Genomic DNA, 26,931 nt, shown 5'->3' on the forward strand with positions numbered 1-26,931 from the left:
GTCGAATAACATAGGAAGAGGAAACGCTCTTCATAACCACTTCTCAAGACACTTCTGTATAAAAAGGTAGCCCATACAGAATTGAGAGGATACATGATATCAAATTGATGAGATTATTTAACCAATAGGATATGAAAATCGATACAGGAGAATATACAAAACTGAAAAATAAGAAGAACGATATGCAACATATGATATGATAATCGCTATGATATTGAATTATTGATAGGATACAAATCGGTATTAGAACGAAGATAGTAAAGGTGCGTACAGATTTACGCGCCGCGAAAATGAGCAATTCACTTTCAATCAGCTGATGCCAAGCTTTTTATATCTGTATCTTACCGTTTCTGTAAAAATACAGATATAGTCAGCTGATTAAAAGTGAATTGCTCATGCTCGCGGCGCGTATATCTGTACGCACCTTAAGAGTACTTCCATAATACTCCTATAGAGAGTTCTTACTATTATAAAATGATAAAAAATGGAAATGGATAGAATTAACAATCAAAACCGTATTGAACTAGAAGGTTACATCAAAATAATCAATAGGACAGAAAATCTGTGTTGAAAACATCATTACACCTTGTGTGAGTTGCATGAATAAACAATTGATGTAGTGTGTATCGATCTTATAGATGTTATCGATTTTATAGTTAGGTGCATCAATTTGATTGTAAATAGTAATGGAGACTGATCTGGTTTAATGCCTGCATTCTTCCTTGTTCTTGAAATAAATGAAATTAATACATGGCATGGATGGTAATCCAGAATATTTATAGATAGGACAGGGAATCTTCATTTCAATATTGATCGAAACAGATCGATAAAATATAAAAATCGATATTGAAGTTTACTCACAGAAATAGAGTTCCCAGGCTTGATCGGCGAACGCGTTTCCGGTAGCGGCGATCACAAGCGTCGAGCAGGCCGCTAAGCCTATTATTGAGTCGCGAACTTTTAAGCACCTACTTAAAAGTCCCATCGCAAACGCCGTGCCTGAAATAGTCAATTCGAAACTTATTTGAAAGCGAAAAATTACGACATGCTCCAGTTGTCATTGCTTTTGCAGAAGATCCGACTGAAAGTTTTGGAGTTACTACTTGTTTTTATTGAATTGGATGAAGTTCGTCTTGGATTAATTGGATCTCTATCAATATGTTGAGATATTTCAGGTAAAATCTAAAATTTGTATATTGGTATGGATGCAGATCGAACAGAGAACAAGGAATAAGTCAAATTTATGTTCTCAATGGATAGAACGAAATATTGTTTCTTTTAACAGACGAACAATTTCATAAGTGAAATTGCTTCAGACGCCGGTAAATATTGGATTTGGTCCTCCATCAAATTCAAATTGATATGCAAATAGAAACTGAAACCACTGTCCATCTTTAACAAATGTGACGGATACATCAATTTCATGGTAAAAGAACAAACATACTTTTTGTGTAGCTGAGAAGTTCATATTGTGGTAATTATTCAAATTATATACAAATACTAAGGAATTGTAAAAAACCACAGATTTATTGATACATAGAAAGCCGGTTTCGTTTGTTACACCATTGTCAATCACTGATAAACTCCTAATCTCATAATCTCTGAGTTTATCAGGGATTGACAATGGTGTAACAACCGAAACCGGTCTTTCTAAGTATCAATAAATCTGTGGTTTTTGACAATTTCTTAATATTTTTATTCAATAAGATCAAAAAGAAATAAATTGAAAACCAGATTAAGATTTAGAGAGAACACCTATGTTTTTTCACGTATTACAATTATTTTAAAAATAAAACTTTACGATAAGTATGCAACAAATTTAATAATAGAATTAAAATTCAGATCGTCAGATAAGAGTAATAGCATTTATTTAATTTACTACTACTTTATAGTACCTTGAATCACAACTCTACATAAACTAAACTGCTCAACTCTACAAGTCTACAACTAAACAAATCAATAAATAAATAGAATGATGATAAGAATGATGGATTTGGATGGTCTTACATAATATTATTTGACTGTATATTGACTATAGTTTATTCAAATGAGTTAATTACTCTTCTACATTGAATTACTCGAATTATGTAGCACTTGAAGCATGTATCGTACTTAATTTCACTAAGACCACTCGACTATTACGTTGGAATACTTGATAAATATCTTAAAAATTGATTCAATTGAGCTTGATTATAAAAGTCCACTCTTTGAAGTTTATGGATGATAAGGATCATCATCTACCATAATGTTATCATCATATCCAATATTTAATATTTATCATAATGTCATTTTTGATAGAATCTTTTCATGTCTAAAACTATCATGTCTGATAAAAGCAGACTTCAATTCGTATAATATTGTCACAACACGGCAGAAAGTACGAATATGAATCATGAAAACTTTTATTCACATTCAAAGCTGTTGTAAATACGATACGACGATGTTTCCAACCCGAAAATATAATTTTATTTTAAATGCTTCGTAATACGATAAGAAGAAACATATTAAACGAGTATGCAAATTCCACAACTCAATCCATTCTTCGAGCAATTTTATTCAGAAAACTACGATTCCATATCAGCTTCTACATCTTGATAAAAGAATCGTGAGATATTCTCAGTTTGTAAGAATGGCCGTTTTATATGATTTCAGAGAGAAATGTTCAAAAATCGACTGTTAGAGATTTTGCAATAAAAATCGCACAGAAATAGTGTAAGATTCTAGAACAGAAATGTTAAACAACATTCACTTTCTTGACAGATAGCTTTGCAACAGTCGACATACTTTCCTGATTTCCTTCTATCAATTCCAAAATAATAACAGTTGTATTACAGGTTGTAATGAAAGCCTGCAATTGCGTTTTCAAATACATTGAAAAAGGTTGTGGTTTCAGAGAGCAGAGCTTATTTCTTAAGGCAAGTAGAAATAATACTTAGGCAAAGTAACACAGAAGCACTCTCTCTTCGTAAATGGAGTTCTTGAGCCTGAATACTTTGAAAAGGACAAATTCATTCTGAACTAAATAGCTAATAACAAGGTTCTATTCATGAGATTAATTTCGGCTCCATTTGGCATCGACTTACAATCAGATTTCAAAATAGAATTATCTTGAATCTACTTTCATATAATTATTGTAGAATTGAAAAATCATCATGTTTAAATATTCTATTTTCTTGACAAATGAAGATATAATACAAATACATAATCATGTATATATATTCAATTTTCTTGACAAATGGAGAGATAATAAATAAAAGGAAATTGTAGAGGTGGGAAAGCATAAAAGCCAGATAAATTATGAAGAGATAGGCCTAGTTCATCTGTATTATAGTGAATAGATTTTGGAATAATTCATATTGTACTGTACCACTATTATTTCGTTAAGGTAACTCAGGAGGAAAGGGTTGGAAAAAAATTAATCTCATATAAACATGTATGTAAGGATTTGATGAAAAACACTCACCTATTAATATCACAACCATTTTGTATAAGACATACATTCCATATGTCACTTCATTCCAATGGAACTTGTACCTTGTGTAGAATAATAGGACTGAATACTCTCCTGAAATACAGAAAAAATGTATTGAAAATGTGAATTGAAAGATGGTTTGATGAGTTCAGCACTTATTTATTTGATAAAACAATAATCTATGTACAGACTCACGATAGAAGTTATGAATCGTGACAAGCTAACACTCTGAACTGAATAAATGTATTGAATAAATTATATGGTTTTCATTTCATATTAATTTATTATCAATCAAATCAATTCTTTTCTCGTAGGTTAACAACATTCAGAAAGCTGAATTTTTCAGTTGCAAGGTGGTAATACAATGCAATATTTTCATTTGGAAGTACAACTAATGGAAGTTTATTTTAACCAAACAAAATAAGATGTGGAATATTTTATATACAAGAAATTGTGGTCTTGGTAAGCGATTCATTTGAACTTCATGATTCCATCTATCATCTTGCCCTACAAAAAAGCAACTCGAATTCTCATCTTAATGAAAATGATTGGGCTCATCAGATCAGAATCGTTTTTATGTAAAATTTCAATTTCGGTTGTATTCTTCCAAGTACGGTGTCATCTACTTCCAAGTAGTGGAAACATTACATTGAATTACAACCATCAGAGACAAATAAATAGATCAGACAAATAGACAAATAAATTTTTGATCAGTATCTTGTAATTATATTAGTAGTATATTAACAGTATAACGTATCAGTATATTGAACAGTATCTTTACTCTATGCTACCATGTAATTGACAATATTCTGTGTCATGGAAAATAATATTTTAAATTCTCAATTGGAATCTTTTTGTACAGAATTTGTAATATTGTTGATAGATAGAACTGATAGATAATTGCCTTTATTTATCACACTTTAAAATGTTACAAGTGTTGTGGGCGTGGATTATAGAGATACAATTTCAATTCATTTATTCATTCATTTAGCTATAAATTCAAACCATATTAAATTGTAGGAGTTAAACTGACCATGCGCCGGACAAGCAGTCATAGTGGATATGACAATCATGGAGAGAATGATGAACCTCTCGTAACCGTCTCGTTTGCGGAAGACGGTCTTGACGGATCGCACGATCTGATTGGGGTCGAGGAGGCCGTCCCACGTCCCCGTCTTGGTGGGCGGGTGCTGGAGGGGCGGATTCGACACCAGCATGTAGCCCAGCTGCAGAGAGAGGAGATCGCAGAAGATGCTGAACAGAAACACGCCGTAAAAACCAACAAGCGACCTCAGGAAGCCGCTCAGGCCGGCACCGATCGGCGTGCCTACGAAGAATATGGCGGTGATCACACCTGCAAATAAAAAAAATTATATGATAGAAAAACGTTGCCGAATCCTTAGGCCCGGTTAAAGAAAAGTCTGTTGGAATTCATGATTCCACGTGAAAGAATCAGAGAAGGCAATTTTGAAAAGAGAGCTTCTCTGATTGGTTCTCGTGAGATTCAATGATGGTGAAAATTGATAACAGGCAGGTATTTAAACAAGAATTATAACAGTTATAACACTTTAAAATGGCATTAGTAGCCGAAACATGACGTCGTGACGAAATAATTTAAAAGGGTACTCAGATTTATATTTTTTATTCATATTAAAAGTAGCCCTAAAGAAAAAAGAGAGTTATAATAGGCTTTTGTGCAACTAAGCCTTGAAATTGCTGCTATGGTAATAATGTTAAGTTATAAGTATTTTCAAATATCAGATATTGTAGATGAAATGAAATTCAGAAAAATGAGCTGGTTAGGTCACATTGAAAGAATGAATGACTCTCTAGAGCAGTAAAGATCTTCAGAGAGAACCCAGGGGGACAGAGGCTACGAGATCGCCCACGCAAGCGCTGGCTGGAGGATGTGGAACAAGACTTGTGGAAGGCGGGTGTCAGGGGATGGAGAAGGAAAGCTGCTGAAAGAGAAGAAAGGGAGAATAATAATTAGATCACACGTGTATGAATGAATAAAAATCCTGAATTACTGTAGATGTCACTCACAATTGACGGAATAAAACATTTAATTTTGAGAAATGTTGTACTGCTTTATCTGGCATTTTGAAGGAGGTCAAGGCCCTAAATAGGCTGTAGTACCAAGGAGTAAGTATTTTCAAATAACATTTTCATAAAATGGAAATTTTGTACGATAAGACCTACTTACGGAGTTATATTCATATATTATCTTCTAGTTGTTTATCAATATTTTTCTAGAAACGCTTTCCTGAAAACAGGGAAAGTACCCTCACTTTACCGTTGAAACTTGAAATAGAAATAGCACCTACTAATTTTAAGTACGAACTTCTATTTAAATTATTATTATGAATGGAATAAGGATCAGAGAAGACAATACTCTTCCTATCAAAAACCAGGAAACCATTTTCTAAAAGCTCTCCATGTACACAGTCACAATCGCTCTACCTTTAGTCTCCAATCATTTTGATTTTTTATTTTCTTTGAACGTTTCATTGAATGAGAACTTCCTGCTAGGGATACAGATGTGCAAAAGTCAATATTTCCGTAATTATGTAGATAGTTACCTCTGAGCGCAATAGAAATTTATTTCCTTAATTATTTAATTTGCGACACACTTTTCTTTATAAATTGAGCAAACAAATGCAATTAACGGACCTTATTTTAGCAATCCTCTTCATTCCTGAACCACAATAATCCAATTGTTATCCAACGATTTATCTTCCTGATCAACCCATGTCCTGCGGAGAATTGATCCAGTTTTTTATTGAAGTGAAAGCTGCCTCAAGGCAATAAGGCAATCATATCGGAGCTGCATAACTGCATCTTGGTTCATAAAGTGAAGAAGAAAAAAGCCTTGACACCAAAATAGACACGTGAAGATCATCTCAACATTGCGATTATGACACGCTCATGCACATGGTGATGGTTCGTGCATCTTTGTTCTAGATCTGGCGTGATCAAGGTCTAATTGGGAGTTTCAATGAGTAGGTAACAATGCAAAAGATACAGCACTGAATCTACTCTACGGTCTGAGAATCGTACCCAACTTTTAATGTGCTATAATAAAAATATAAATAGCCTATCAGAGATCTAGATTTTTTGTGGTTGGGAGTCTAATGGAGCGTACATACCGAGTAATTCGCGATAAAGATCGAAGCCACTAAACAGAAGTGTAATGATTATTTATTTTATTTTTATTTTTATTTATTTGTTAATACAATAACAAATCATATGAATATGATCAGGAGAGAACAACAGGCATAGCCCAAATCTATTCCGTTCCCAAAATTTGATATACATAATAAAATGTCCATAAAAATAGGTTATGTTCTTACTGTGGAAAGTTGAAGCTCAATTTTTGTCCAAAAATATATATGAACTGAAAATTTTGAATTTAGAATGATTAAAACACCAAATTATAGTCAAATATTGCACTTAATATCACCATACATTAAATAAATCAAGTTAATTCAGAAACTTTTGAAGCCAAAAATACAGACAACGTTTCCAATAATGATAAAAACATTTGGGCCCGGTAGCACAAAAGCCGGTTAAAGTTTAATCGTGGTTCAATTTTCGAAAAAAGGCTTCTCTGATTGGTTCTCGTGGAATCAACAACAATCCAAATTTAACCGGCTTTTGTGCAACTGACACTTGAAGTCATTGATATAGATATAGATATAGAAGTTCGATAGCGAGCTGAAATCTGCATAATAATATAAGTTAACGACCGTACCGTTCTGTTCGTACCCCAAAGATGGTGTGTGCTCATAATATATGATCGAATCGTCCTAGTTAGTACAGAGCCTGATGATTTATAGGACTCAAATGCTCATGAATGAACATTCCAAAACTTTGAAGAAATTTCCTCTTCACGCTGTAGGCAAATAAGGTTGATGGAAGGAAATGAATGAACTCAACATTTATCAAGTTACATCGTTTACACTTCCGAACAAATAAGGGAACGTTCCTATTGGAGTTGTAATAGATATGAAGTGAACTTCATTCAACAATGATAGGCCAACTTCATTCAACAAGCGGCACTCAATGAATGGAAGAAATACAAGAAAGAGAGCACACAAGCAACAAGAAAAGAGTTATAAGGAGAGCGTGGATTGTTTGCAGAGTTAAAAGAGAGCCCTCCGGAAGTAAATAGATTCCTTTCCATTTAATTAGCCGAATCCAGAGCTAAACTTGAAATGATCCGGCTCGATTTACAAAATGTTCACATCCTATGTTTGTACAGTACTTGTTCCTACATACGTTCTCCATTCAATTACCAAAAAGCTTCGATGAGTATCTTTGGTCTCGCTCGCATTCGCACCTCAAATGTCTGGTGTAGAATGTCTGGTTCCTTCTCCTTCACTCATTAGGCGAATCATAAATGCTCTCTTGAAATAAGGACTACGTGTTACACCAAGTCTTGGTGTATACACCGAGGTTTCAAGTCTATTGTTTGGAATTGATCGGAATATAGTTGAGAGAGTCAGGCTACTCTCAATCAAGTTGTTGTGCAGTGATAATTTCTGGTGGTAGAATGAGACTGATATTCCGCTGAATTCATTCACCGACTGTTAAATTTCATATTTGGAAGAACAGATGGTATCTTGGTTATTAACAATGATTTTTTCAACCATTTTAAGCATTAGACAGTTTTCCTGCGTTTGAAAACAGGAAAATCAAAAGTTGGGAAGTCACTAGAATAAGAAAATACAGAATAATGATTATACAGAGTGTATAATAATTAGATGGAAAAAATTCTCCGAATGGCATTTAATCGGGATTAAGAGTTAATAGAATTTTGTGCAACCGGGTGTTACTATATTAAAAATCAGGCAGTTCAGATTATTCGATTATAAAGGTAGGTCCTTGTAAAGTGGGACTCAATATGATTCATTATTTCGATAAATCGAAGACGATAAGATACCTTACCCTCTAAAACTGTCAGTTTTATCATATTATTATCATATATTAGTATCCCGAATGAGTAAATTTACTTTCAAAATATGGATTTCCAATTTATTGATGATTGCGTCGAAATCCTTGAAACTATTGTGAATAATAAAAATGTGAAAACTAAAAAACCATCTTCCAATGCAAATAACTGAGTAGAAATCGATATTTCCTACCAGGAAAGTGGTTGGTAAATGTCTTGGACTGATGCTAAATGATAGGAATTATATTATGCACGGTCACCTTGAACTCACGATATTTTGATCATATACTGTACTGTGATATGGAATACTGATTATAAAATCACAAAAAGAGAACTTGACAGGAAAAATCCAGAATCAAATAATTTCTAGTTATTATGAGCCGGATGGTTTCATATCATGTAAGTAATTTACGCAGCAGGATATTATTAAAGCCCACGAAATCGCCTACAATTTCATGGAATATTCTGGGTAAAGATGCGTGAATAATAGAATAGATTGAAATGACTTTTAGTTTGATGACGTGGCGAATTTTGGACTCAAGCACACCACGACGCTATTAAAAAATACAAATACAATGCAAATACAATAGCGGAGCGTTTGATGGTTGTTTCAGGGCATGTTTATTCTGTTTTGATCCAGGAAAAGAATGAGGGAAACTTCGTTTTCGGAAAATTTTAGAGGTAATTATTGGTAGCCTATGAAAAGTATGGAATGTGAATCAGAACTATCATTAATGAAATTGAATTAACTTTACGAGCTGAATAAATAGTAATTGAGAAAATATTATTAATTCTAGACAAATTTTTGTTACAATTGAAAATTCTCCACATACAGTACTATTCTAAAATCAGCTCATCTTCTGACATAAATAGATAACATTTTTTTTATTGCAGATGATGCCCACATGAGATATTAGTTTCAAATTCAAATTCTTCATTGATAAACCTACAATGGTCCCGCTAAACCATGCAAGGTATTTCAAAGGGTGGAAAAGCACTCAACACTTGTGCGTGGATGATGAGATGAACAAACGTCCATACCTACTGGCGGGATTCGAGCCCACGACCAGGTAGGTAGCGCTAATAGCATACAGAAGGGCGCAATGTCTTACAGTCGTCTCGGCTAACCTGGCCGGCTAACCTGGCCGGCAACTGGATTACTACTTGAAACTTGAAAGAATTCTGTTATCAGAAGTTGATTACTGTAGACTAATCCATGTAAAGACAAAATTTCAGAATTACTGAGATGATAATTCAACTAAGACCAACTCCAAGAAACTCCTCTCATGAAACCAATTTGAATATAAATTATAAGTAGAAAAGTTTGCTTCTGATTTAAGAGTAGCCTACTACTAGATCTGAGTTGACTTTGTTCTGCTAGTAAATCAAAACTTTGTCTGATTTTGTAATTATTGAGCTTGAAGGTTTTCTGAGGCGATAAAACTCATGTCACAGTTCCATTGAGTTTTTAATGAGACCGTTCTTATTATCTCTAGGTTTGGCAATGTGTTTCTATCTAAGTTTGAAACTTAAGAGCTTAGTTTTTCAAAACCTCGAAGTCTTCGCAGACGAGAGATCAGACATCAGAAACTCTATATTATTGAGAAACTCTACTATTATTGAGCAGAAGAATAAAGGAAAAATAGAATCTGGCCGGATTATAAGTATTCCGTCTTTACCAGAAATCAATGCTGAAAAATGAAATAGGAACTGCGCGATTCTTGATTATTGGTTCTTCTAACTTTGGTTATTGGTTTGATTCGATCAATCCAAAAGGTCCCAGATCAGCCGGTTTCAAGATCCTACAGAATACATTGTTACTTTTGAATAGATGAGATTATTCATAGTAATGAATCAAATTCTGTTTAAGTTGATCTACTTTATAATAATCTACAGAAACGGTTTTAATAGTCTTGGAGACTTTGAGAGACTTAACTAGTTTGAGAAGCAGTGATATTCATAATATATCTGCGCTCTCATCTCTCATATATTACCCATGCATTGGCCTATTCTATCCTAGCACATGTGAGCATCATCCTTGGCAAAACTGAAATGATTTTGGATGCAATACATAGGTTTTCAAACTTCAAGATGTGAGCTTTATTTATTTCGGTTACTCCAAATTAATATATGAATTCGAGTTACTACTCATTAGAAATGTTTCCTTCGAACGTTTCAAACTTTTTTATTGCAGATGATGCCCACATGAGCTTTTGGCTTGTGCGTGGGTAATGGAAAGTGTGTTGACGAAATGATGATATGATAAAACGTCCATGACATTGGTAGGATTGGAACCCAGGCACGAACCAGGCGGTGCTAGCAGACCAAATAAGTTTGGAACGCTCCTTACCACTAGAACAACCTGGCAGCCAATTCACAATAATATATCCACATGAGCCTTGGTAATTATTCTTTGGAATGTTGTGTGTGACGTGTTCATAAATGGGCACGTGATATAAAATCAAACGTTTCAGTGAGGCACGGTGTAAATTAGAACAACCCGGCAGCCAATTCACAATGATATATCCTCATGAACCTTGGTAGTTACTCTTTGGAATGTTGTGTGTGACGTGTTCAAAAATGGGCACGTGATATAAAATTAAACGTTTCCGTGGGACACGGTGTATATTTCTGTAGGTAGCAGCTATTTATGATTATTCAAAAGAGGAATTCAATCGAGGTTCAATTCAATGAATATAAACAAATAATATGAGTATATGATACAATAAAACTAGTATATAACTGAATGCAACTCACCCAATCTAGCAGTCCTCTGCTGATTGCTGGTGATATCCGATATATAGCTGATAACCCCGATGAAGAGACACGCTTTCCCACCAGTTATCCCGTAGAATATACACTCGAAAACTGCGGTGACCTCCGGCGGCCACGTCCAGTAATAGATGTTCAACAGAATGCCCAGATCCGTCAACACTTGCCCCACGATGGGCAGAAACATGAGGGGCCTCCTGCGGCCATGGGAGTCACTCCAAGGGCCGGCAAAAACCACGAAGAGCACAGGAACCAGGTTCTGGAGGATGGGCTTCCAGGTGTTGATCTTGGTGACCATGTCCTGGGCGGCAGCCTCATCCCAGCATTCGATGTCAACTCCCTTGGGTGCTTCGGTGGGGTGACATGCCTTCTGTAGCAGCAGGTTTAGGCCGGCGGTTTGTGACATGGCCACAGTCATGAAGTAAACTAGCAACATCGGCTCCACGGTCACATTTTTCAACATGTGTCGCCATGATGCGAACATGGCAGTGTCGGGTGGTTAGTTAAAGGTTAACACTTCCACAAGGTCAAAGTTCAAATTTAAGATCCAACTTTGAAGCCTCCACACGGTAGTGGTGGAGAACTGAGCAACTGTAAGTTGTTGGTAGTTGGTGGAGGTGGTCCTGAGACGTCGTTTTCCATCCAGGTGGTTCAATCTGAAATTGAGGAAACAGGAATTATTCACTGGTTACATTCTAAAGTAAGTTAGAAGTAGAGTTAAAGTAAGTAAAGAATCTGTAATGCAGGGGTCAGGGTTTGGTGAGAATGACGTTGTGTGAGTTGATCTCCATTCTTCTTTATTCATTCATACAATAAGTACATCATCAAAATGATAGGGAGAAAAATAAGTTACGGTAACCTTGTGCTATTCCTCACCTCTACAGTGAATAGTGAGTTATCTATGATAAAGGAAACAGGAATAAAGAGAATAAGGGTGAAAAGTACTTATCTCATAACGTATGATTTCTAAATGTATTTGAAACGATTAAGACACTGTTAATATTCAATAGGAAATAGGGTAACAAAATACAAATAGCATAGTCAAGGTATAAGTACAACTATTAGGCCCGGTTACACAAAAGCCGGTTAAATTTTAACTGTGATTAATTTAACGAGAACCAATCAGAGAAGGCCTTTTTGATAAGACGGCTTCTCTGATTGGTTCTCGTGGAATTAATCGCGATAAAAATTTAACCGGCTCTTGCGCAAACGGCACTAAGTTTTATTTAATTTTGAAGTCTATATTTTTGAGTTTAATTCAACTTGAAATATGAGTTGTAAGTTCAATAACTTCTACTCTCGATATCTAAGTGTGACGATCTTTTCGTTAGGTCTCGTCAGATACTTGGCTATGATGCAGAGACACACGAGGCGTTTTTCAGACAAGTCGGCACGGCATGATATTGGACGGGAAGCTCTCCGATTGACTGATTCTCGATACGCCAAACCAATCAGCCAACGGAGAGCTTCCTGTTCTGTCGTGCCGTGACGACTCAACTGAAAAAACCGCCTCGCGAGTCTCTGCCCTATAACTTATGCGTGTAACGAAAATATGATTCGTGCATTGAGGAAGAGGCGAGATTTCCCTCTAATATGAAATTTTTAGAGCTTTTCCGATCAGTCCTTTCCAGTGATGCTTCCCTATTTTCTAGTGGGGACGCTTAAAAAAATAGACGAAGTTCAAATACCTATGTATGTCTTTATTTTTCAAAATAGCAGATATCTCTCATAAAATTTATAGTAAAATTAACCTGTCACAAAAAATCCATAACAATATATTTAACTCAACCGACTAGAATTTTCCTCTTATCTAACTGATAAAATCGCATAATTCTGAGGAGAATTGAATTTAGTGCTCTATGTAGCCAACTAATATTTGTTGAGGAATTATACTGTTATCATATTAAGTTTCAGTTACCGACTGATAAACAGTCATTCATATCTGAATAAAATTTGAGTGAATTTGAGTGTACAACCACATTCCTATTCAAGACTATTTATCTAGTCTATGCGGTACAACGTACTGTATTACATAAATGTATTACTGTGCTGAAATATGAATGTTATACAAGTCTCTAAGTGGAGAATAATTATATTGAATTCATAATTCTGCAAGTTCGATTCAAGTTCGCTTTTCAGAAGAGAAAACTCAATGGGGAAGTGCAAATTTTCCGCCCGGAGCAGACTTTTCCCCTATCAAATTTTCATATTTTGTCACCGACGATCGCCTCTGTCCTTTGGCGGAATAATAAATGCTCGCGCTTCGCCCAACGCACAGAGATCGAAATTTACAGCCTCTAATCCAATAGCACCTGTGTCCGACGCAATTCATTACATACCAATCCCCCTCATAATATTTCACGCAAGGTTCGTTATTTTCAAACTTTTCCAGCGACATATTCGGCTGTGAGCTCCCACTCCCACTCTCGCTCTATCTATCTCTCTCTTTCGAAATTTGGCAAACCTTTTGTGGAATGTATTCACAGGCAAACAATAATGTTGAATTTATTCAGTTCTATGAAGTGGCATACACTACCAAAGCATCATTTATTCTACGACTTAACTTTGATACAATAAATAGTGGAGGAGTCACATAAATTATAAAATAAATAAATTCGTATGGCTTTTGTTGGTGGGGAGTTCCTTGCGGGAATGTTCCACCGCCTGAATATACAGGGTGTTTCAGAAGTAGTGTCGAGAATTTTAGGGTATTGTACCTGGATGCTAGGAGACTACAAATGTCATATTTGAAGTGTCCAAAACTCAGCGGTTATCCTTATAGCTGCCATTTTGTTTTTTCACTTAAAAATTTTTATCTCAAGAACGAAATGTTGTATTGATCTGAAATTTGGCATGAAAATTTATGCTATAAAGACTCAACTATAAAAAATAAAAAAAAATTTTTTCGTAGAAATTTTTCAAAATGGCGGCCATTTTAAATTTTTGATGGCGAATATCTCGAAAACCGTCCATTTCACAGAAAATTTACAAGAGACAAGAAAGTTAGCAAATTTTTTCACAATTGCAATGATACCTAATTTATTAAGATTGGTCGAAGAATAACAGAGAAATTAATTTTTTTCGTACTGCATGCATGACCACTTTTCACCATTTAAAGATCAATATTAATTTTTTAATTCCAGATGTATTTAAGATGAAGCTTTGAAACTCGGTATGGCTCCATATGGGCAAACAGATGATTTTACAATGGTTTTCAGATGATAATGTTTGTCTTGTAAAAGTAATGTTGTTTCATTAAAAGTAAAGAACCAGATGTAGTGCTTCCTATTTCTTAGTCTCACGTTTCCTAGGTCTTATTTCTATCTTAAATTTCCAGTTTCAATATTTTCTTACGTTGCTTCTACACAAATATTTAATTATTGTAATGGAATTTAGTTCGCTGGAGTACACCGATATTCACTTCATGTATGGAGCAGCTCTTGGCAATGCGACCGAAGCAAGAAGAATGTATGCAGCTGCATTTCCAAACCGCCGTCTCCCTTCCGACAAGGTGTTCACAAGAACTCACAATCGGCTGAGAGAAGTTGGTTCATTTGAACGGAACAGGGTAATTGCTGGTAGGCCTCGAGCAGTTCGAAATGTTGCTTTTGAAGAGGAAGTATTGCAGAAATTCGATTTCAATCCTAGAACGAGTACGAGAGCAGTTGCAAAGCAAATCAATTCAAGTGCTTCTTCTGTGTGGCGTGTACTAAACAAGGAAAGACTTCACCCCTTCCGCTTTCAAAAAGTTCACTCATTGGTTGAACGCGACTATGAGCCAAGAGTAAACTGTGCCCGTTGGTTTCTTCAGCAAGACATTATCCAACCAAATTTTCTAGAAAATGTGTTATTTACCGATGAGTCCAGCTTTACAAGAGAAGGAATCTTCAACTCTCGCAACAGTCACGTCTGGGCCTTAGACAATCCTCATGAGGTCAAAGTGCGTGGTTATCAGCATAGATTTTCGCTGAATGTTTGGACGGGTATCTTAGGTAATCGCGTGATTGGACCATACATTCTTCCTAATCGTCTGAATTCTCCCACGTACATTACTTTTTTAAGAGACATACTACCAGAACTTTTGGAAGATGTGCCTCTTGCAAACAGATATAATATTTGGTTTCAACATGATGGTGCCCCTGCTCATTTCGGAAATGTTGTTACGGACTTTCTGAACATGACCTATCGTCAGCGGTGGATTGGGCGGGGTGGACCAGTACCGTGGCCCGCACGTTCACCTGACCTCAACCCTCTAGATTTTTTTTCTGGGGCCATATGAAAGACCTTGTTTACAGCACGCCAGTAGAAAACGAAGAAGACCTTGTGGCAAGAGTGGTTGCTGCAGCAGGTGCCATTCAAGATGATGAAAATGCTTTTATAGCAGTTCGACGGTCCATGATTGAAAGGTGCAGACTGTGTAATCAAGTTGAAGGACGGCATTTTGAGCAATTGCTGCATTAGTATCAGTGAACCGATTTGAGTGAAATTAATATTTTTCAATGTAAAATAAAATTTGGAGGAAAGTTATTCTTGTATATTTTGTAATAAGAACGGTTTTCATGAAATTATAAAAAAAATTAATATTGATCTTTAAATGGTGAAAAGTGGTCATGCATGCAGTACGAAAAAATTAATTTCTCTATTATTCTTCGACCAATCTTAATAAATCAGGTATCATTGGAATTGTGAAAAAATTTGCTAACTTTTTTGTCTCTTATAAATTTTCTGTAAAATCGACGGTTTTCGAGATATTCGCCATCAAAAATTTAAAATGGCCGCCATTTTGAAAAATTTCAACGAAAAATTTTTTTTTATTTTTTATAGTTGAGTCTTTATAGCATAAATATTCATGCCAATTTCAGATCAATACAACATTTCGTTCTTGAGATAAAAATGTTTAAGTGAAAAAAACAAAATGGCAGCTATAAGGATAACCGCTGAGTTTTGGACACTTCAAATATGACATTTGTAGTCTCCTAGCATCCAGGTACAATACCCTAAAATTCTCGACACTACTTCTGAAACACCCTGTATAATTTAAGCCGTCAATGGGCCTTACGACTGTCATACTTCAGCCGGGACCGACGGTTTAACGTGCCCATCCGATAACACGGGAGTGATCTGTTTAAAAAACTTTTGGCTCTCAGTGGGGTTTGAACCCGGGATCTCTATGCTGCTACGCAAGCACTCTATCCACTAGACCACGGATCACTCACATAAATTATTTTGAAATGTGATGGTGTACGTAGTGCAACCACTCAAAAATTGTCAGTCGTACTGTCTTTTGTACAGTTTATGAATTTCAAATAAATATAGAATTTTCATGTTGATATTTTTCCAATTCAGTGTTCTATTTGTAAAATAATTCGAGTACATTCTTTGTTGTCGAAAGTGGAGTTTCTAACAGTAGAATTTGTGTTCTATTGTGAGTTTTATAATTTGAAAATTTTAGAAACGAGCATAGAATGGCTTCATTTTTATGAAATTAATGAATTTATTATTATTAATTGATAAATATTAATGGAATTAATGTTTTCATGTCTGGGAAAGTCCGATCAACGAATTCTAAGCTCGCATTTCCCATTGATTTTATCTTAATCGCTCAAGTTAACTTTGGTCAAAATGATCAATAAATTAACGATGTTTATCATCAAACAATGTACTTTCAAGGTGATAATTTTGTTGGAAATTTTCTTGGAAGCTCCTTCAACATCTGTTCAAATATTGTTTTGGGAATCAACAATTATTCAAAACTTCTGCAAAATGTCACTGATTTTCCAAGAATAACTTTGCCGGAAATGTTTCAAATTATATGATCACAAAAAGATGACACTTAGGCCTGCCAGAACAATTTGATAGTGAAGATCGTCTACATGTCAATAACTGTGGAAAATGAAGAAAAATCTTGAAACGCCCTCTGCTTACTGATTTTAAAGATGAATTCAGATTATGGAGATGATGATTATGATGACGATAACAATAATGATGATGATAATCTTGAAGAAACGTAATGTTATTGGAATAGGCTGTATAGAAAAAAATTAATAGGTTACTGGATTAAAAAGTAGTATAAAATAGAAAATGGACTGAAAATAAAATGTCAACAAGCGAAGATAATGAAGTAGCCTATACAGTTAGTGACTGTTCATTGCTTTGTAAATAATGTGAAAATGAGAATATGGTTTAGACTACCCGGCTCCATCGATATAGACTATCAACTTGAACGATACGGTCCCTAACTATGTAGCTATGTAATTACATAGCTATAGTAGCCTATTATGTTGAACCTACCTCACTATTCATCATGCTATCAAACTCCCTCAGCACGGGCTAAAATTGAATGTCAAAATTGATTTACAATCAAATCACGCTCTCATCTGAGCCACACTGCGGTGGAGAAGTGAGTGATTTATAACAACCATTAATCTGTCCTATTACTTAATCGAGCATCATATTATTACAGCAGGAAATTGAGTTTATAGTAAAGGGTGGGTGACAATATAATAATTGTAATTTATTATATTGAAGGTAGAAAGATGAAGAAGAACAAATCAGAGTGAACGAATATTTTTGAAGTTACATATTTTTACTTTCCTTGTCCTATTACCATAGGTAAGGAAAGTATTGCTTTCCAAAAAAATTAAGGTACCCCAATTTATGAATTTCTATACGTTTTAATGTCCCCAGAGTTCAAAAAAGTGGTTTTTGGGTATTGGGCTGGATGTGTGTGTGTGTGTGTGTGTTTTTTTTTGTGTGTGTGTGTGTGTGTGTGTGTGTGTGTGTGTGTGTGTGTGTGTGTGTGTGTGTGTGTGTGTGTGTGTGTGAGTGTATGTGCGTCTGTGTACACGATATCTCATCTCCCAATTAACGGAATGACTTGAAATTTGGAACTTACGGTCCTTACAATATAAGGATCCGACACGAACAATTTCGATCTAATGCAATTCAATATGACGGATAAAATGGCGAAAATGTTGACAAAAACAGGGTTTTTCGCGATTTTCTCAGAAACGGCTCCAACGATTTTGGTTAAAGTTATACCTGAAGTAGTCATCGATAAGCTCTATCAACTGCCTTAAGTCCCATATCAGTAAAAATTTCAGGAGCTCCGCCCCATCTATGCAAAGATTGATTTTAGATTCCCAATTATCAGGCTTCAGATACAATTTAAACAAGAATTCCGAGTAGAAAAGATTGAGCATGAAAATCTCTACAATTAATGTTCAGTAACATTTTCACCTGAAATTTAAAATTTGCTCGAAATTTGAGAAAATGTTATTATTTCAATTGCAAACTGTTGGCAACTGTAGATTCTATTAAATCATTCACTATGAAGAGATAGCAGACTTCGTGTGTCTCCAGCGTTATTGTCCTATCACCAGCTGGCTTGGATCTTTGAATAGTAGACTTGAGATGCACGCGTGAACACTAGCGTCAGGTGATAAATTTTCAAAACGGCAAGGAAAGTTGTGTGAGTGCACCACACGAGATTTTTCTTCAGTGATCTAGTGATCAACGGAATGTTTCACTTTTTGTGTAGTTGAGAAGTTGATATTGTGGTAATTATTCATATTGAATGAAAAAAGACTAAGAAATTGTCAAAAAACCACTGATTTATTGATAATTAGTCAATTTCAAAATTCAATCAATTCATGTCAATCAGAGATTGACAATGGTGTAATAACCGAAACCGGTCTTTCTAATTATCAATAAATCAGTGGTTTTTTGACAATTTCTTAGTCTTTTTTCATTCAATGGAATGTTGATGGATTGGAAATTTGAATTAAAATTTATATTACAAATCAATTTTGAAAGAGTTCATAAGCAAAATATAATAGTAAGTAATCGCCTAAATACAAACTCAATTATCAAGGAATAGGTCAAAGTAAATACTCTGACCAATCAATACTATTTATAGAATCGGAATTGTTTGTTAAGAACACTAGGCCTATTTATACAATAATCTTGTTATAATATAGCAAAGTTCTCCGTTAGAAACAATATAAGATATAAGTTTGAAATCATTCAAACAGAGATTTTATGGACTTTCGTTCACATTAGTTTCATTTTCAAATACAAAATTCATATGTAAAAGAGATAGCAAGCGAAGAGATTTTGACATTATTAATGAGAGGGTTATGAAAAATCGCTAACCGTACGGTATTGAGTTTGATTCATTAATAAGACAATCTTCTGCTTGGTTTATATTTATTTGAGTGAAGATAGATCATGGCAGGGCTGAGGATGCAGACTCCGTCCTTGAAATTCTTGGAGGTTGCAAAATTATTCCTTGAAGGGGGGAGGGTTCCAAACCTCTCTTTTGCGAGGGTGAGTAGACTACCGCTGATTAAAGTATTCACTTGAACTATAATCATCCTCACCTTATAATATCTATCTATCTCTTTATCTTTATCTTTTTCTACATCTCTCTCTATAGATTGAAATCTATGTGATCGCAATTTTCAGTTTTTTTGTCGCTGTGTATGAATGTGTGAATAAATCCAATTCAAGATATCCACTCTATTCTACGTTCATTCACCCAGTCAGATAAATATTAAAATATGAATTGGACCCGATATTTATTAATAAATCACAATCCGATTCCGGTATCACTGACATTGCAATCACTCCGAAATCTGATTGCATTCTGCTCGAGTCACTTGAATTATTAACTAAAAATGTACAACGATGAATATTCATGAACGGATTTCGTACTTCAGGCTAGACATGAATCGCTAATGAAAATGAAAAGTTCGTTGTTTCATGAAGGCTATACTGTGTGATTATTGGTTGCCGCTGGACAATATCAGAATTGGAGATTAAAAGCTTTATTCAATTGGAAATTGAACCCTAGTAGTTCATTCATAACAGCTATTGAGCCTGGAATTAATTAATTTTTATTAAAATAAGGTAGGCCAACTTTACAGTATGGATGAAAATGTGATGCTAGAATGAATACATATATAATACAATGAATATGTTGACTTTTCTAGTAAAATAGTTATTTTCTCCAAACAGAACGATCCCAAGTAGTGGTGAAATAAAAAAAAGATTCATATTTCATTATGGAATGAATAAATAATCTCTAATTTCTTATGTACTATAATTTATTATATTTGTTCTTCTTTTTTTAAGGATAATGCCTACTGAGTTAGCCCTATAGTGAGGTCCACGTTTTAATGGCAGTGGAGAAAGATAGGAGAAAAACGTTGCCGATCCTCTGTTTTGTCAATGCCTTCTGTAGACGGTAGCTGATACAGGTTTATTGATTGAGGTACGGTAATATTAACGGTTCATTCTTGATTAAAATAATCAATTATATTTTATTAGACAATAAATTATATTTTTCAATAATCTCATAATGAATTTTCATAATCAAGATCAAATATTTTGTTAATTAATTATAAATTCTACATTGTTAAAAGAAGATCTGGCAACAGAGCAAAGCGAGAAAGAGATAGCGCTATCCACTTTGTTGAATGATAGACAAGGATAGCAAACCATTGCTAATCAAACACTGCCATTATAATGTGGACCTCACTATAGTAATTGTCCAAAAATATTATGTGTCTGCCATGAGAGAGGTGATGATAACATGATTGAACATACAGTTTTGGGTGGATACGAACTACCAGAAAGTGATTTCAACACATGTATTACATTAGGACAACAGGTGTGACACCAAGTGTACGAGCTAGTCGCGGGGTATTAGTTCACATTGACTTCACACAAGGTTTTGGTGTCCAACTGGTGTTTTACTTGGGTTGCCAGCTGGTACACCATTGGTGTCTCAGCTCGCTCCCCACATCACTGGAGTCTCGTTGGTGTCCGAGCTTGATGTAACAGGCCCGCAAGGCTCAAGATTTTCATTCAGTGAAGCTGGCACCCATTCAACGAGACTACTGAGAGCACAGCCACTAATTCAATTTATGTAACATAATATAGCAGTCTATAATGGTGGGAAAATGTATAAATGGTATAAATAAGTATCTTCATTTCATCAAATTCTAAAGTCGGGTTCACACTGAACAAATGTTCGACAAACATGTTTGTTGAAACAGTTAAGGCAAATTTTATCATATTTGACAAACAATAATGTTTGCCCGTGGCCAGTGTGGACGCGTCATCAAACAAAATATTTACAGCAAACACTGAAAATGTTTGGAAAAACCAGTAATTTTTTGTTTGACAAACATGTTTGCCGAACATGTATGTCGAACATTTGTTCAGTGTGGACCCGGCTTAAGGGGATTTCCAATATTTTTTTCTAATGAGTTGTCACTAGCAGAATTACCGTATTTAATACCTACATTAGGCTACCTATTATTAAATCTACTGGAGTTCAACAAGAGCTTGAAATCAAAAAATAAATCCGACTCAGGTTCCTAAACACAGTTTTCTAATAATTATATGAGTTATAACGTGAAAGTTGATTACTTGAATGTGAATGAAAAATCACGTTGTGATATGATACTTAAATACACTTTCAAGTATTTTGTAAATGTAACCTCTTCGAGTGATGTGCATATATTTATAGAGCAATTTCGAGCTGGTCTGTCAAGTGGTGCTAACATCCTCTTCAATTTATGATGAGAGGTTCACTCGCTCAGTAAAATGCCGATTAAAGTCACATTTTGTGTAGCAGGGATTAAAACATGATAAGTTATAACATCCGTCCTCATATACAGACTCGTTTCTAGGTGAGGATTCTGTAATATCTTTGTATACCGGTACTAATTTACATTTATAGTGTTTGTAACATGTCAAGTTTTTCATTCATTCAATTTCACTCATACATCGATCAATCATCAATTTTACTCATCGTAGTAATCAAGGTTTTGAACATTTTTATGGTAGACTATGAAGTAAACTTTGCTTTAGCTAATAAAGCTGATGCAGGGGTGCCCACAAGGGGGGGGGCATGGCGCAATTTGATTTTTTTATATTTTATGTCAACATTTTGAATCATGGCTAAAAAATCAAGGTATTAAATAGAGATATCCTAATGTAGTTAATTTTATTACTTTTTCCCACCTTTATAATGTTATATTCTGCAAAGTGTAACTCATATAAAGCATAAAAAATACAATTGATAATAATATGTTGTATGCAGGAGTTTTAGTAATTTTAAGCCTATGAGTTTGAAGGTAAGTCTTTGAAAAAAACTAATTATAACTTCATCATCCATTATTATTCTGATTTCCTTTGCTTAATTTTAATTTTTAATGGTCCTGTGTTTGAGTTTCCTTGCTGTTGCAACCTAATTTTCTTAAAAGCACAATTATAAGTTAAATTGTAATGTACATTTTAATCTAATAATTATTTTAATTTCGAAGGCGTTTTATGATGATATTAATGTCTCTGAAATGGGAATGCAATTATAAACAACATCGCAAACTAAAAGAATCTCCTCTTTTATGTGAGATGAATGATTTTTGTAAAAATATAATCGTGAAGTAAGATACGTTTAATTCAAAAAATAAAGAAACTTTCGATATTTTTCTCATTTCTACAGTCTCGACAGTTCTTCGATATAAACAGTGATGCAAGATCAATTTATGGCAACTCAGCTTATAGAGCATGAAATTTTCTCTCATTTAAGACCAATCGCAACCTTTCATGTATTGTACTCATTTTAGAGACTCTTTAATAACAGTAAAATCGAAAGAAAAATTAGAAAATAAAGATCATCATTCAATTGGCTGTAACTTTTTAACGGCATTGAAAACAGAAGTAAAAGAGTGAAACATGGAAGTGAAAAGAGGAGAAAATTCATCACAACCTCGACTACTTTCTGGATGTTTTGGAGTGTTCCACAAGATATGCAACGTTGCATATGCGAGACTGTGAAAATGGGGGGAATATCACAAATTTCTCGCACATTCAAAGTTGTGTATCTTGTGGAACACTTCAGATAAAAAATCCAAAGAGTAGCCATGCGCGACCAGTCAATTCATTGGAAATAAAATTTTATTATCTTTAATATTATATAGAGAATGCTTTATCTCGATAAATTCAAGGTTCTCGAGATTAAATGGAAAACTTAAAAAAAGTCCAAAATTTTGGGGGTGAAGTCGCCCTCTGGCGTGTGAGCAAATTTCAGATTAGAATTTAGCGCCCCAAAATACAGATAGAACCATCGAAAAAAATTCTTTCGGGGCTGTTTCCTGAAAAACGACCATTTGACTGGACTATAAGTTGTTATCCAACTTAAGCGATATATTAAGCGTTGTTATATTAAGCGAGCAATCTCTGTATATCTGTTTGTATTTTTCTATTTTTATATCTGGTTATATGGTTATTTATGTTCAACGGATATCGGAAACGGCTCTAACGATTTTCACGAAATTCGGAATATAGTAGGTTTATGATATCAAAATTCTATTGCACTAGGTCTCATCCCTGAGAAAACTCCCTGAAGGACATGAAAAGGATAATTCATCCTTGGAAAAACAGATGATGATTTCGTCGTCTGTCGATAACAGAAGATGCGTGTGCCTGTGTGGGAGATCAGCTGTGTAATCAATTAGCTCATCGTATCTCGCGAGAAATCTAGAAATTTTAATTGACTCGATCAAAATACAGTAATCTGATTTGTTGACATGAGATGGTATATATCATAATATTGAAAGTTAATCATTATTTTACAGTGATTAGTGAGTGTTATTTTGTTATTCAATTATTTGGTATGTAAACAATCTAAATTAGAACTTTCATGTTTTCAAATATTTGGACTGAAAATTTCACTTGGATTCAAGTCTATGAAACATAACCTACTTTTTGGAATATGGAATATTCCAACTATAAATTTTATAGTGAATAAATCAAAATTCGAGGAAGAAACAGTTTTGGGCTGTGCCTGTTAGTCCTTCCCCAATCATTTCAAAGAATTGAGTTCTGTTTATCAATGAATAAATAACGAGCAAAGCTTGGTGCCCCGATATTTGGTATTAATAGATAGAATTTACAAAATGTACTTGTTCGGATGATATCTTTATTCCAAAAACCAAACCATTTGAAGATACATTTTGTTCGACTTGTGTTATTATTTACCCCTGTAATGTTAAAAAGTAAATACTACTACCAACAACACAACATCAGTGACAACCTGTTCCAATTTATGATAAATATCGGGGCACCGAGCTCCGCTCTGGGGTACCTACAAAAGCATATAAAAATTATTATGAAAGAAGAAATTATAATAAATATTAATAGTTCATATAGAAAGGCTCTATCTAATCACAGTGGATTGAGATTAATTCGCAGAGGAATGCAAAAATTTCTCTCACAAAAGCATGTTAAATTAATCCTGATTAATTTCACGTGAACCAAATCACAGAAGACCATCTCAAAAAGATAGCTTATCTGATTGGTTCTACTGGAATTAATCAGGATTAAAATTTAACCGGCTTTTGTACAATTGCCACTAAGTACCTGATTGAATTAGGTACAAAAGTTCAACAGCTGAGTCATAATTTTGTCTGAGTCCCACACACATGCACTCGCTCACTCACTTCCATCATCAACAGACGACGAAATTATCATCTGTTTTTCCAAGGATGAATAAATTCTTTTAATGTCCTTCAGCGAGTTTCCCCAGGGATGAGAACTAGTGCAATCGAATTTTTATATTATAAACATACTATATGTTCTGAATTTCGTGAGAATCGTTAGAGCCGTTTTCGAGATCCGGTGAAATACAAATATATAAACATCTAAACAGAAATTTCTCGTTTAATAGTATAGGATTTAGAATACCTAAATTTGCCGACATTATATATTGTATGAATAAAATCGTTCCAAAATTGTATGAATGTTCACCAAAATTGCTATGCAATATTCTTTTGCAATAAAAGAATATCAATGATATTATTATTCAACTTTTTATAAGTAACCTTTACATTTAAAAAGCAAAGCCTCCCTTACTTATCTTTTAATATCCTATTAAAATTTTTGTCATGTAGTTTTTCCTGATGTAATGTAGTACTTTTTATTCCTCCCGAACAAGAACGGGTGCACTGCTAGTCTCAAAAATAATATCAAAAAGATTCTTTATTTCTATTTTAAAAAATATAAGAAACGATGGTATATATTTTTACAATATTATGAAAACAGAAAGAATTCCTCACAAGAACAAAGGTAAATAATGCCCTTTGGAAGATTAGAATGTAAGATGTGAATTTTATTGTCATACACTGACTAATGCAAAAAACTAAAGGGTTGGGAATTGGGATACTTTGGGGGGGCATTACACTTGGATTGGGGGGGGGGCTTGCGCCATTGCCCTTGGGGGGGCTGGGCACCCCTGAGCTGATGTATAGAGGTATGAGGTCTAATAGATGAGATAGTTTGTGAAATATGGAAGTATATGTTGATGAGCTGCATTGTACAATACGCCATATCATCGAAAGCTTAACCTTATTGAAAGCTGTCCTAAATATTTAATTATTGAGAATATCCTTGTTAGATTTCTGTGGAATCATCCTAGAAACAGTAGCTAATCTACAAAGCATTTCACCACAGGCTAATTGACAATTTCAACAAGTGGACATCGATTTGATGATGGAAAAAGATTGTCCAACTGGAAGATTTTCCAACTGGAAAAGATGATTGAAAAAGATTCCACTGTTGAGGAATTGAAAATCTTGCTTCAGGAGTTGACAGTATAGTTCCGGCGGCTATTTTAAATGAATATATTTGAACTTCATCAACTTATCATCAATGAATAAACTCATCAACTTATTGATGAAGGACCACATTGGCTAATCTTTAGAACACCTCGCTACAAGTCAATTCATTCCATGTTAATCCTAACAATTCGACATTGATTTTATGATGAAAAGGTTGTCATTGTCACTGTTGAGAAATGGAACAATAGCTAGTTCAGAAGTTCACAGTAGTTAATAGGACCACAGTTCTAATATTCAGAACACCTCATCAGTCGATTAATTTCAAGTTAGCTCTAATAAATCGACATTAATTTATTGATAAAAAGGTTGTCATTGTCACTGTTGAGAAATGGAACAATAGCTTGCTTGAAAAAGTTTACAGCAGTTCCTGCGGCTATTTTAAATAATAATGAATGATGAAAAGTTTGAATGACCGGAAGGCGGAATGACCGCGACAGAGACAGAGGAGGACATGACGCGACTTTCATGCATCATGACCACCGGAAATAAAGCATGCAAGCGTGGTTCTGTGTCCTATCATAGGTGTGCGAAAAAGAACAATACAGAAACACTCATGTTGAATATTGTAGCGATCCTGTTATTCGGTGGGCTATTTAACGAGTTGACTGCTTTATTTTTCAGTACCGTACCTTGTCTAATTTTCACTCAAGAGAAGCTTTATTCGTTGTGGAAATGTTTTTTTTAATTATGTTTTTATGTATTAGAGAGAGGTTGTTCTTCACGTAAAATCTATCATTTTATTAGAGTAGTTGAAGCTATTTGATTTTTATTTATATATTCTGGAATTTTTCAAGAAATATTTGCAGCATTCAGTTACAGAGACATATTAATTAATTTCCTAGATTAATTATTTCCCATAATGAGAACAAAAGCCTGTTAAATTTAAATTATGATTAAATGCCACGAGAACCAATCAGAGAACGCTATTTTGAGAAGAAGGCTCCCTGATTGGTTTTCGTAGCATTTAATCACAGACACAATTTTACAGGCTTTTATGTAATCGGTCCTTAGAGTTTAATATGAGAGAATAAGATTTTTTGGGG

The 26,931-nt window shown here is 34.5% G+C and overlaps 1 protein-coding gene across 1 annotated transcript in view; it reads right to left on the reverse strand.

Annotated features, from left to right (window-relative positions):
- LOC111045392 overlaps positions 1 to 26,931 on the reverse strand; it is a 49,821-nt gene that overhangs the window by 19,442 nt on the left and 3,448 nt on the right. The window contains exons 2-5 of the mRNA XM_022330791.2: positions 11,184 to 11,854; positions 4,506 to 4,826; positions 3,464 to 3,565; positions 862 to 999 (exon numbers count right to left, since the gene is read on the reverse strand). Coding sequence (XP_022186483.2) covers positions 862 to 999; positions 3,464 to 3,565; positions 4,506 to 4,826; positions 11,184 to 11,682 — 1,060 coding nt within the window. The 5' untranslated portion in view covers positions 11,683 to 11,854. The remainder of the gene's footprint in view (positions 1 to 861; positions 1,000 to 3,463; positions 3,566 to 4,505; positions 4,827 to 11,183; positions 11,855 to 26,931) is intronic.

This window comes from Nilaparvata lugens, chromosome 8 (genome assembly GCF_014356525.2).
Source record: "Nilaparvata lugens isolate BPH chromosome 8, ASM1435652v1, whole genome shotgun sequence".
Taxonomy (NCBI): Eukaryota; Metazoa; Arthropoda; class Insecta; order Hemiptera; family Delphacidae; genus Nilaparvata; species Nilaparvata lugens.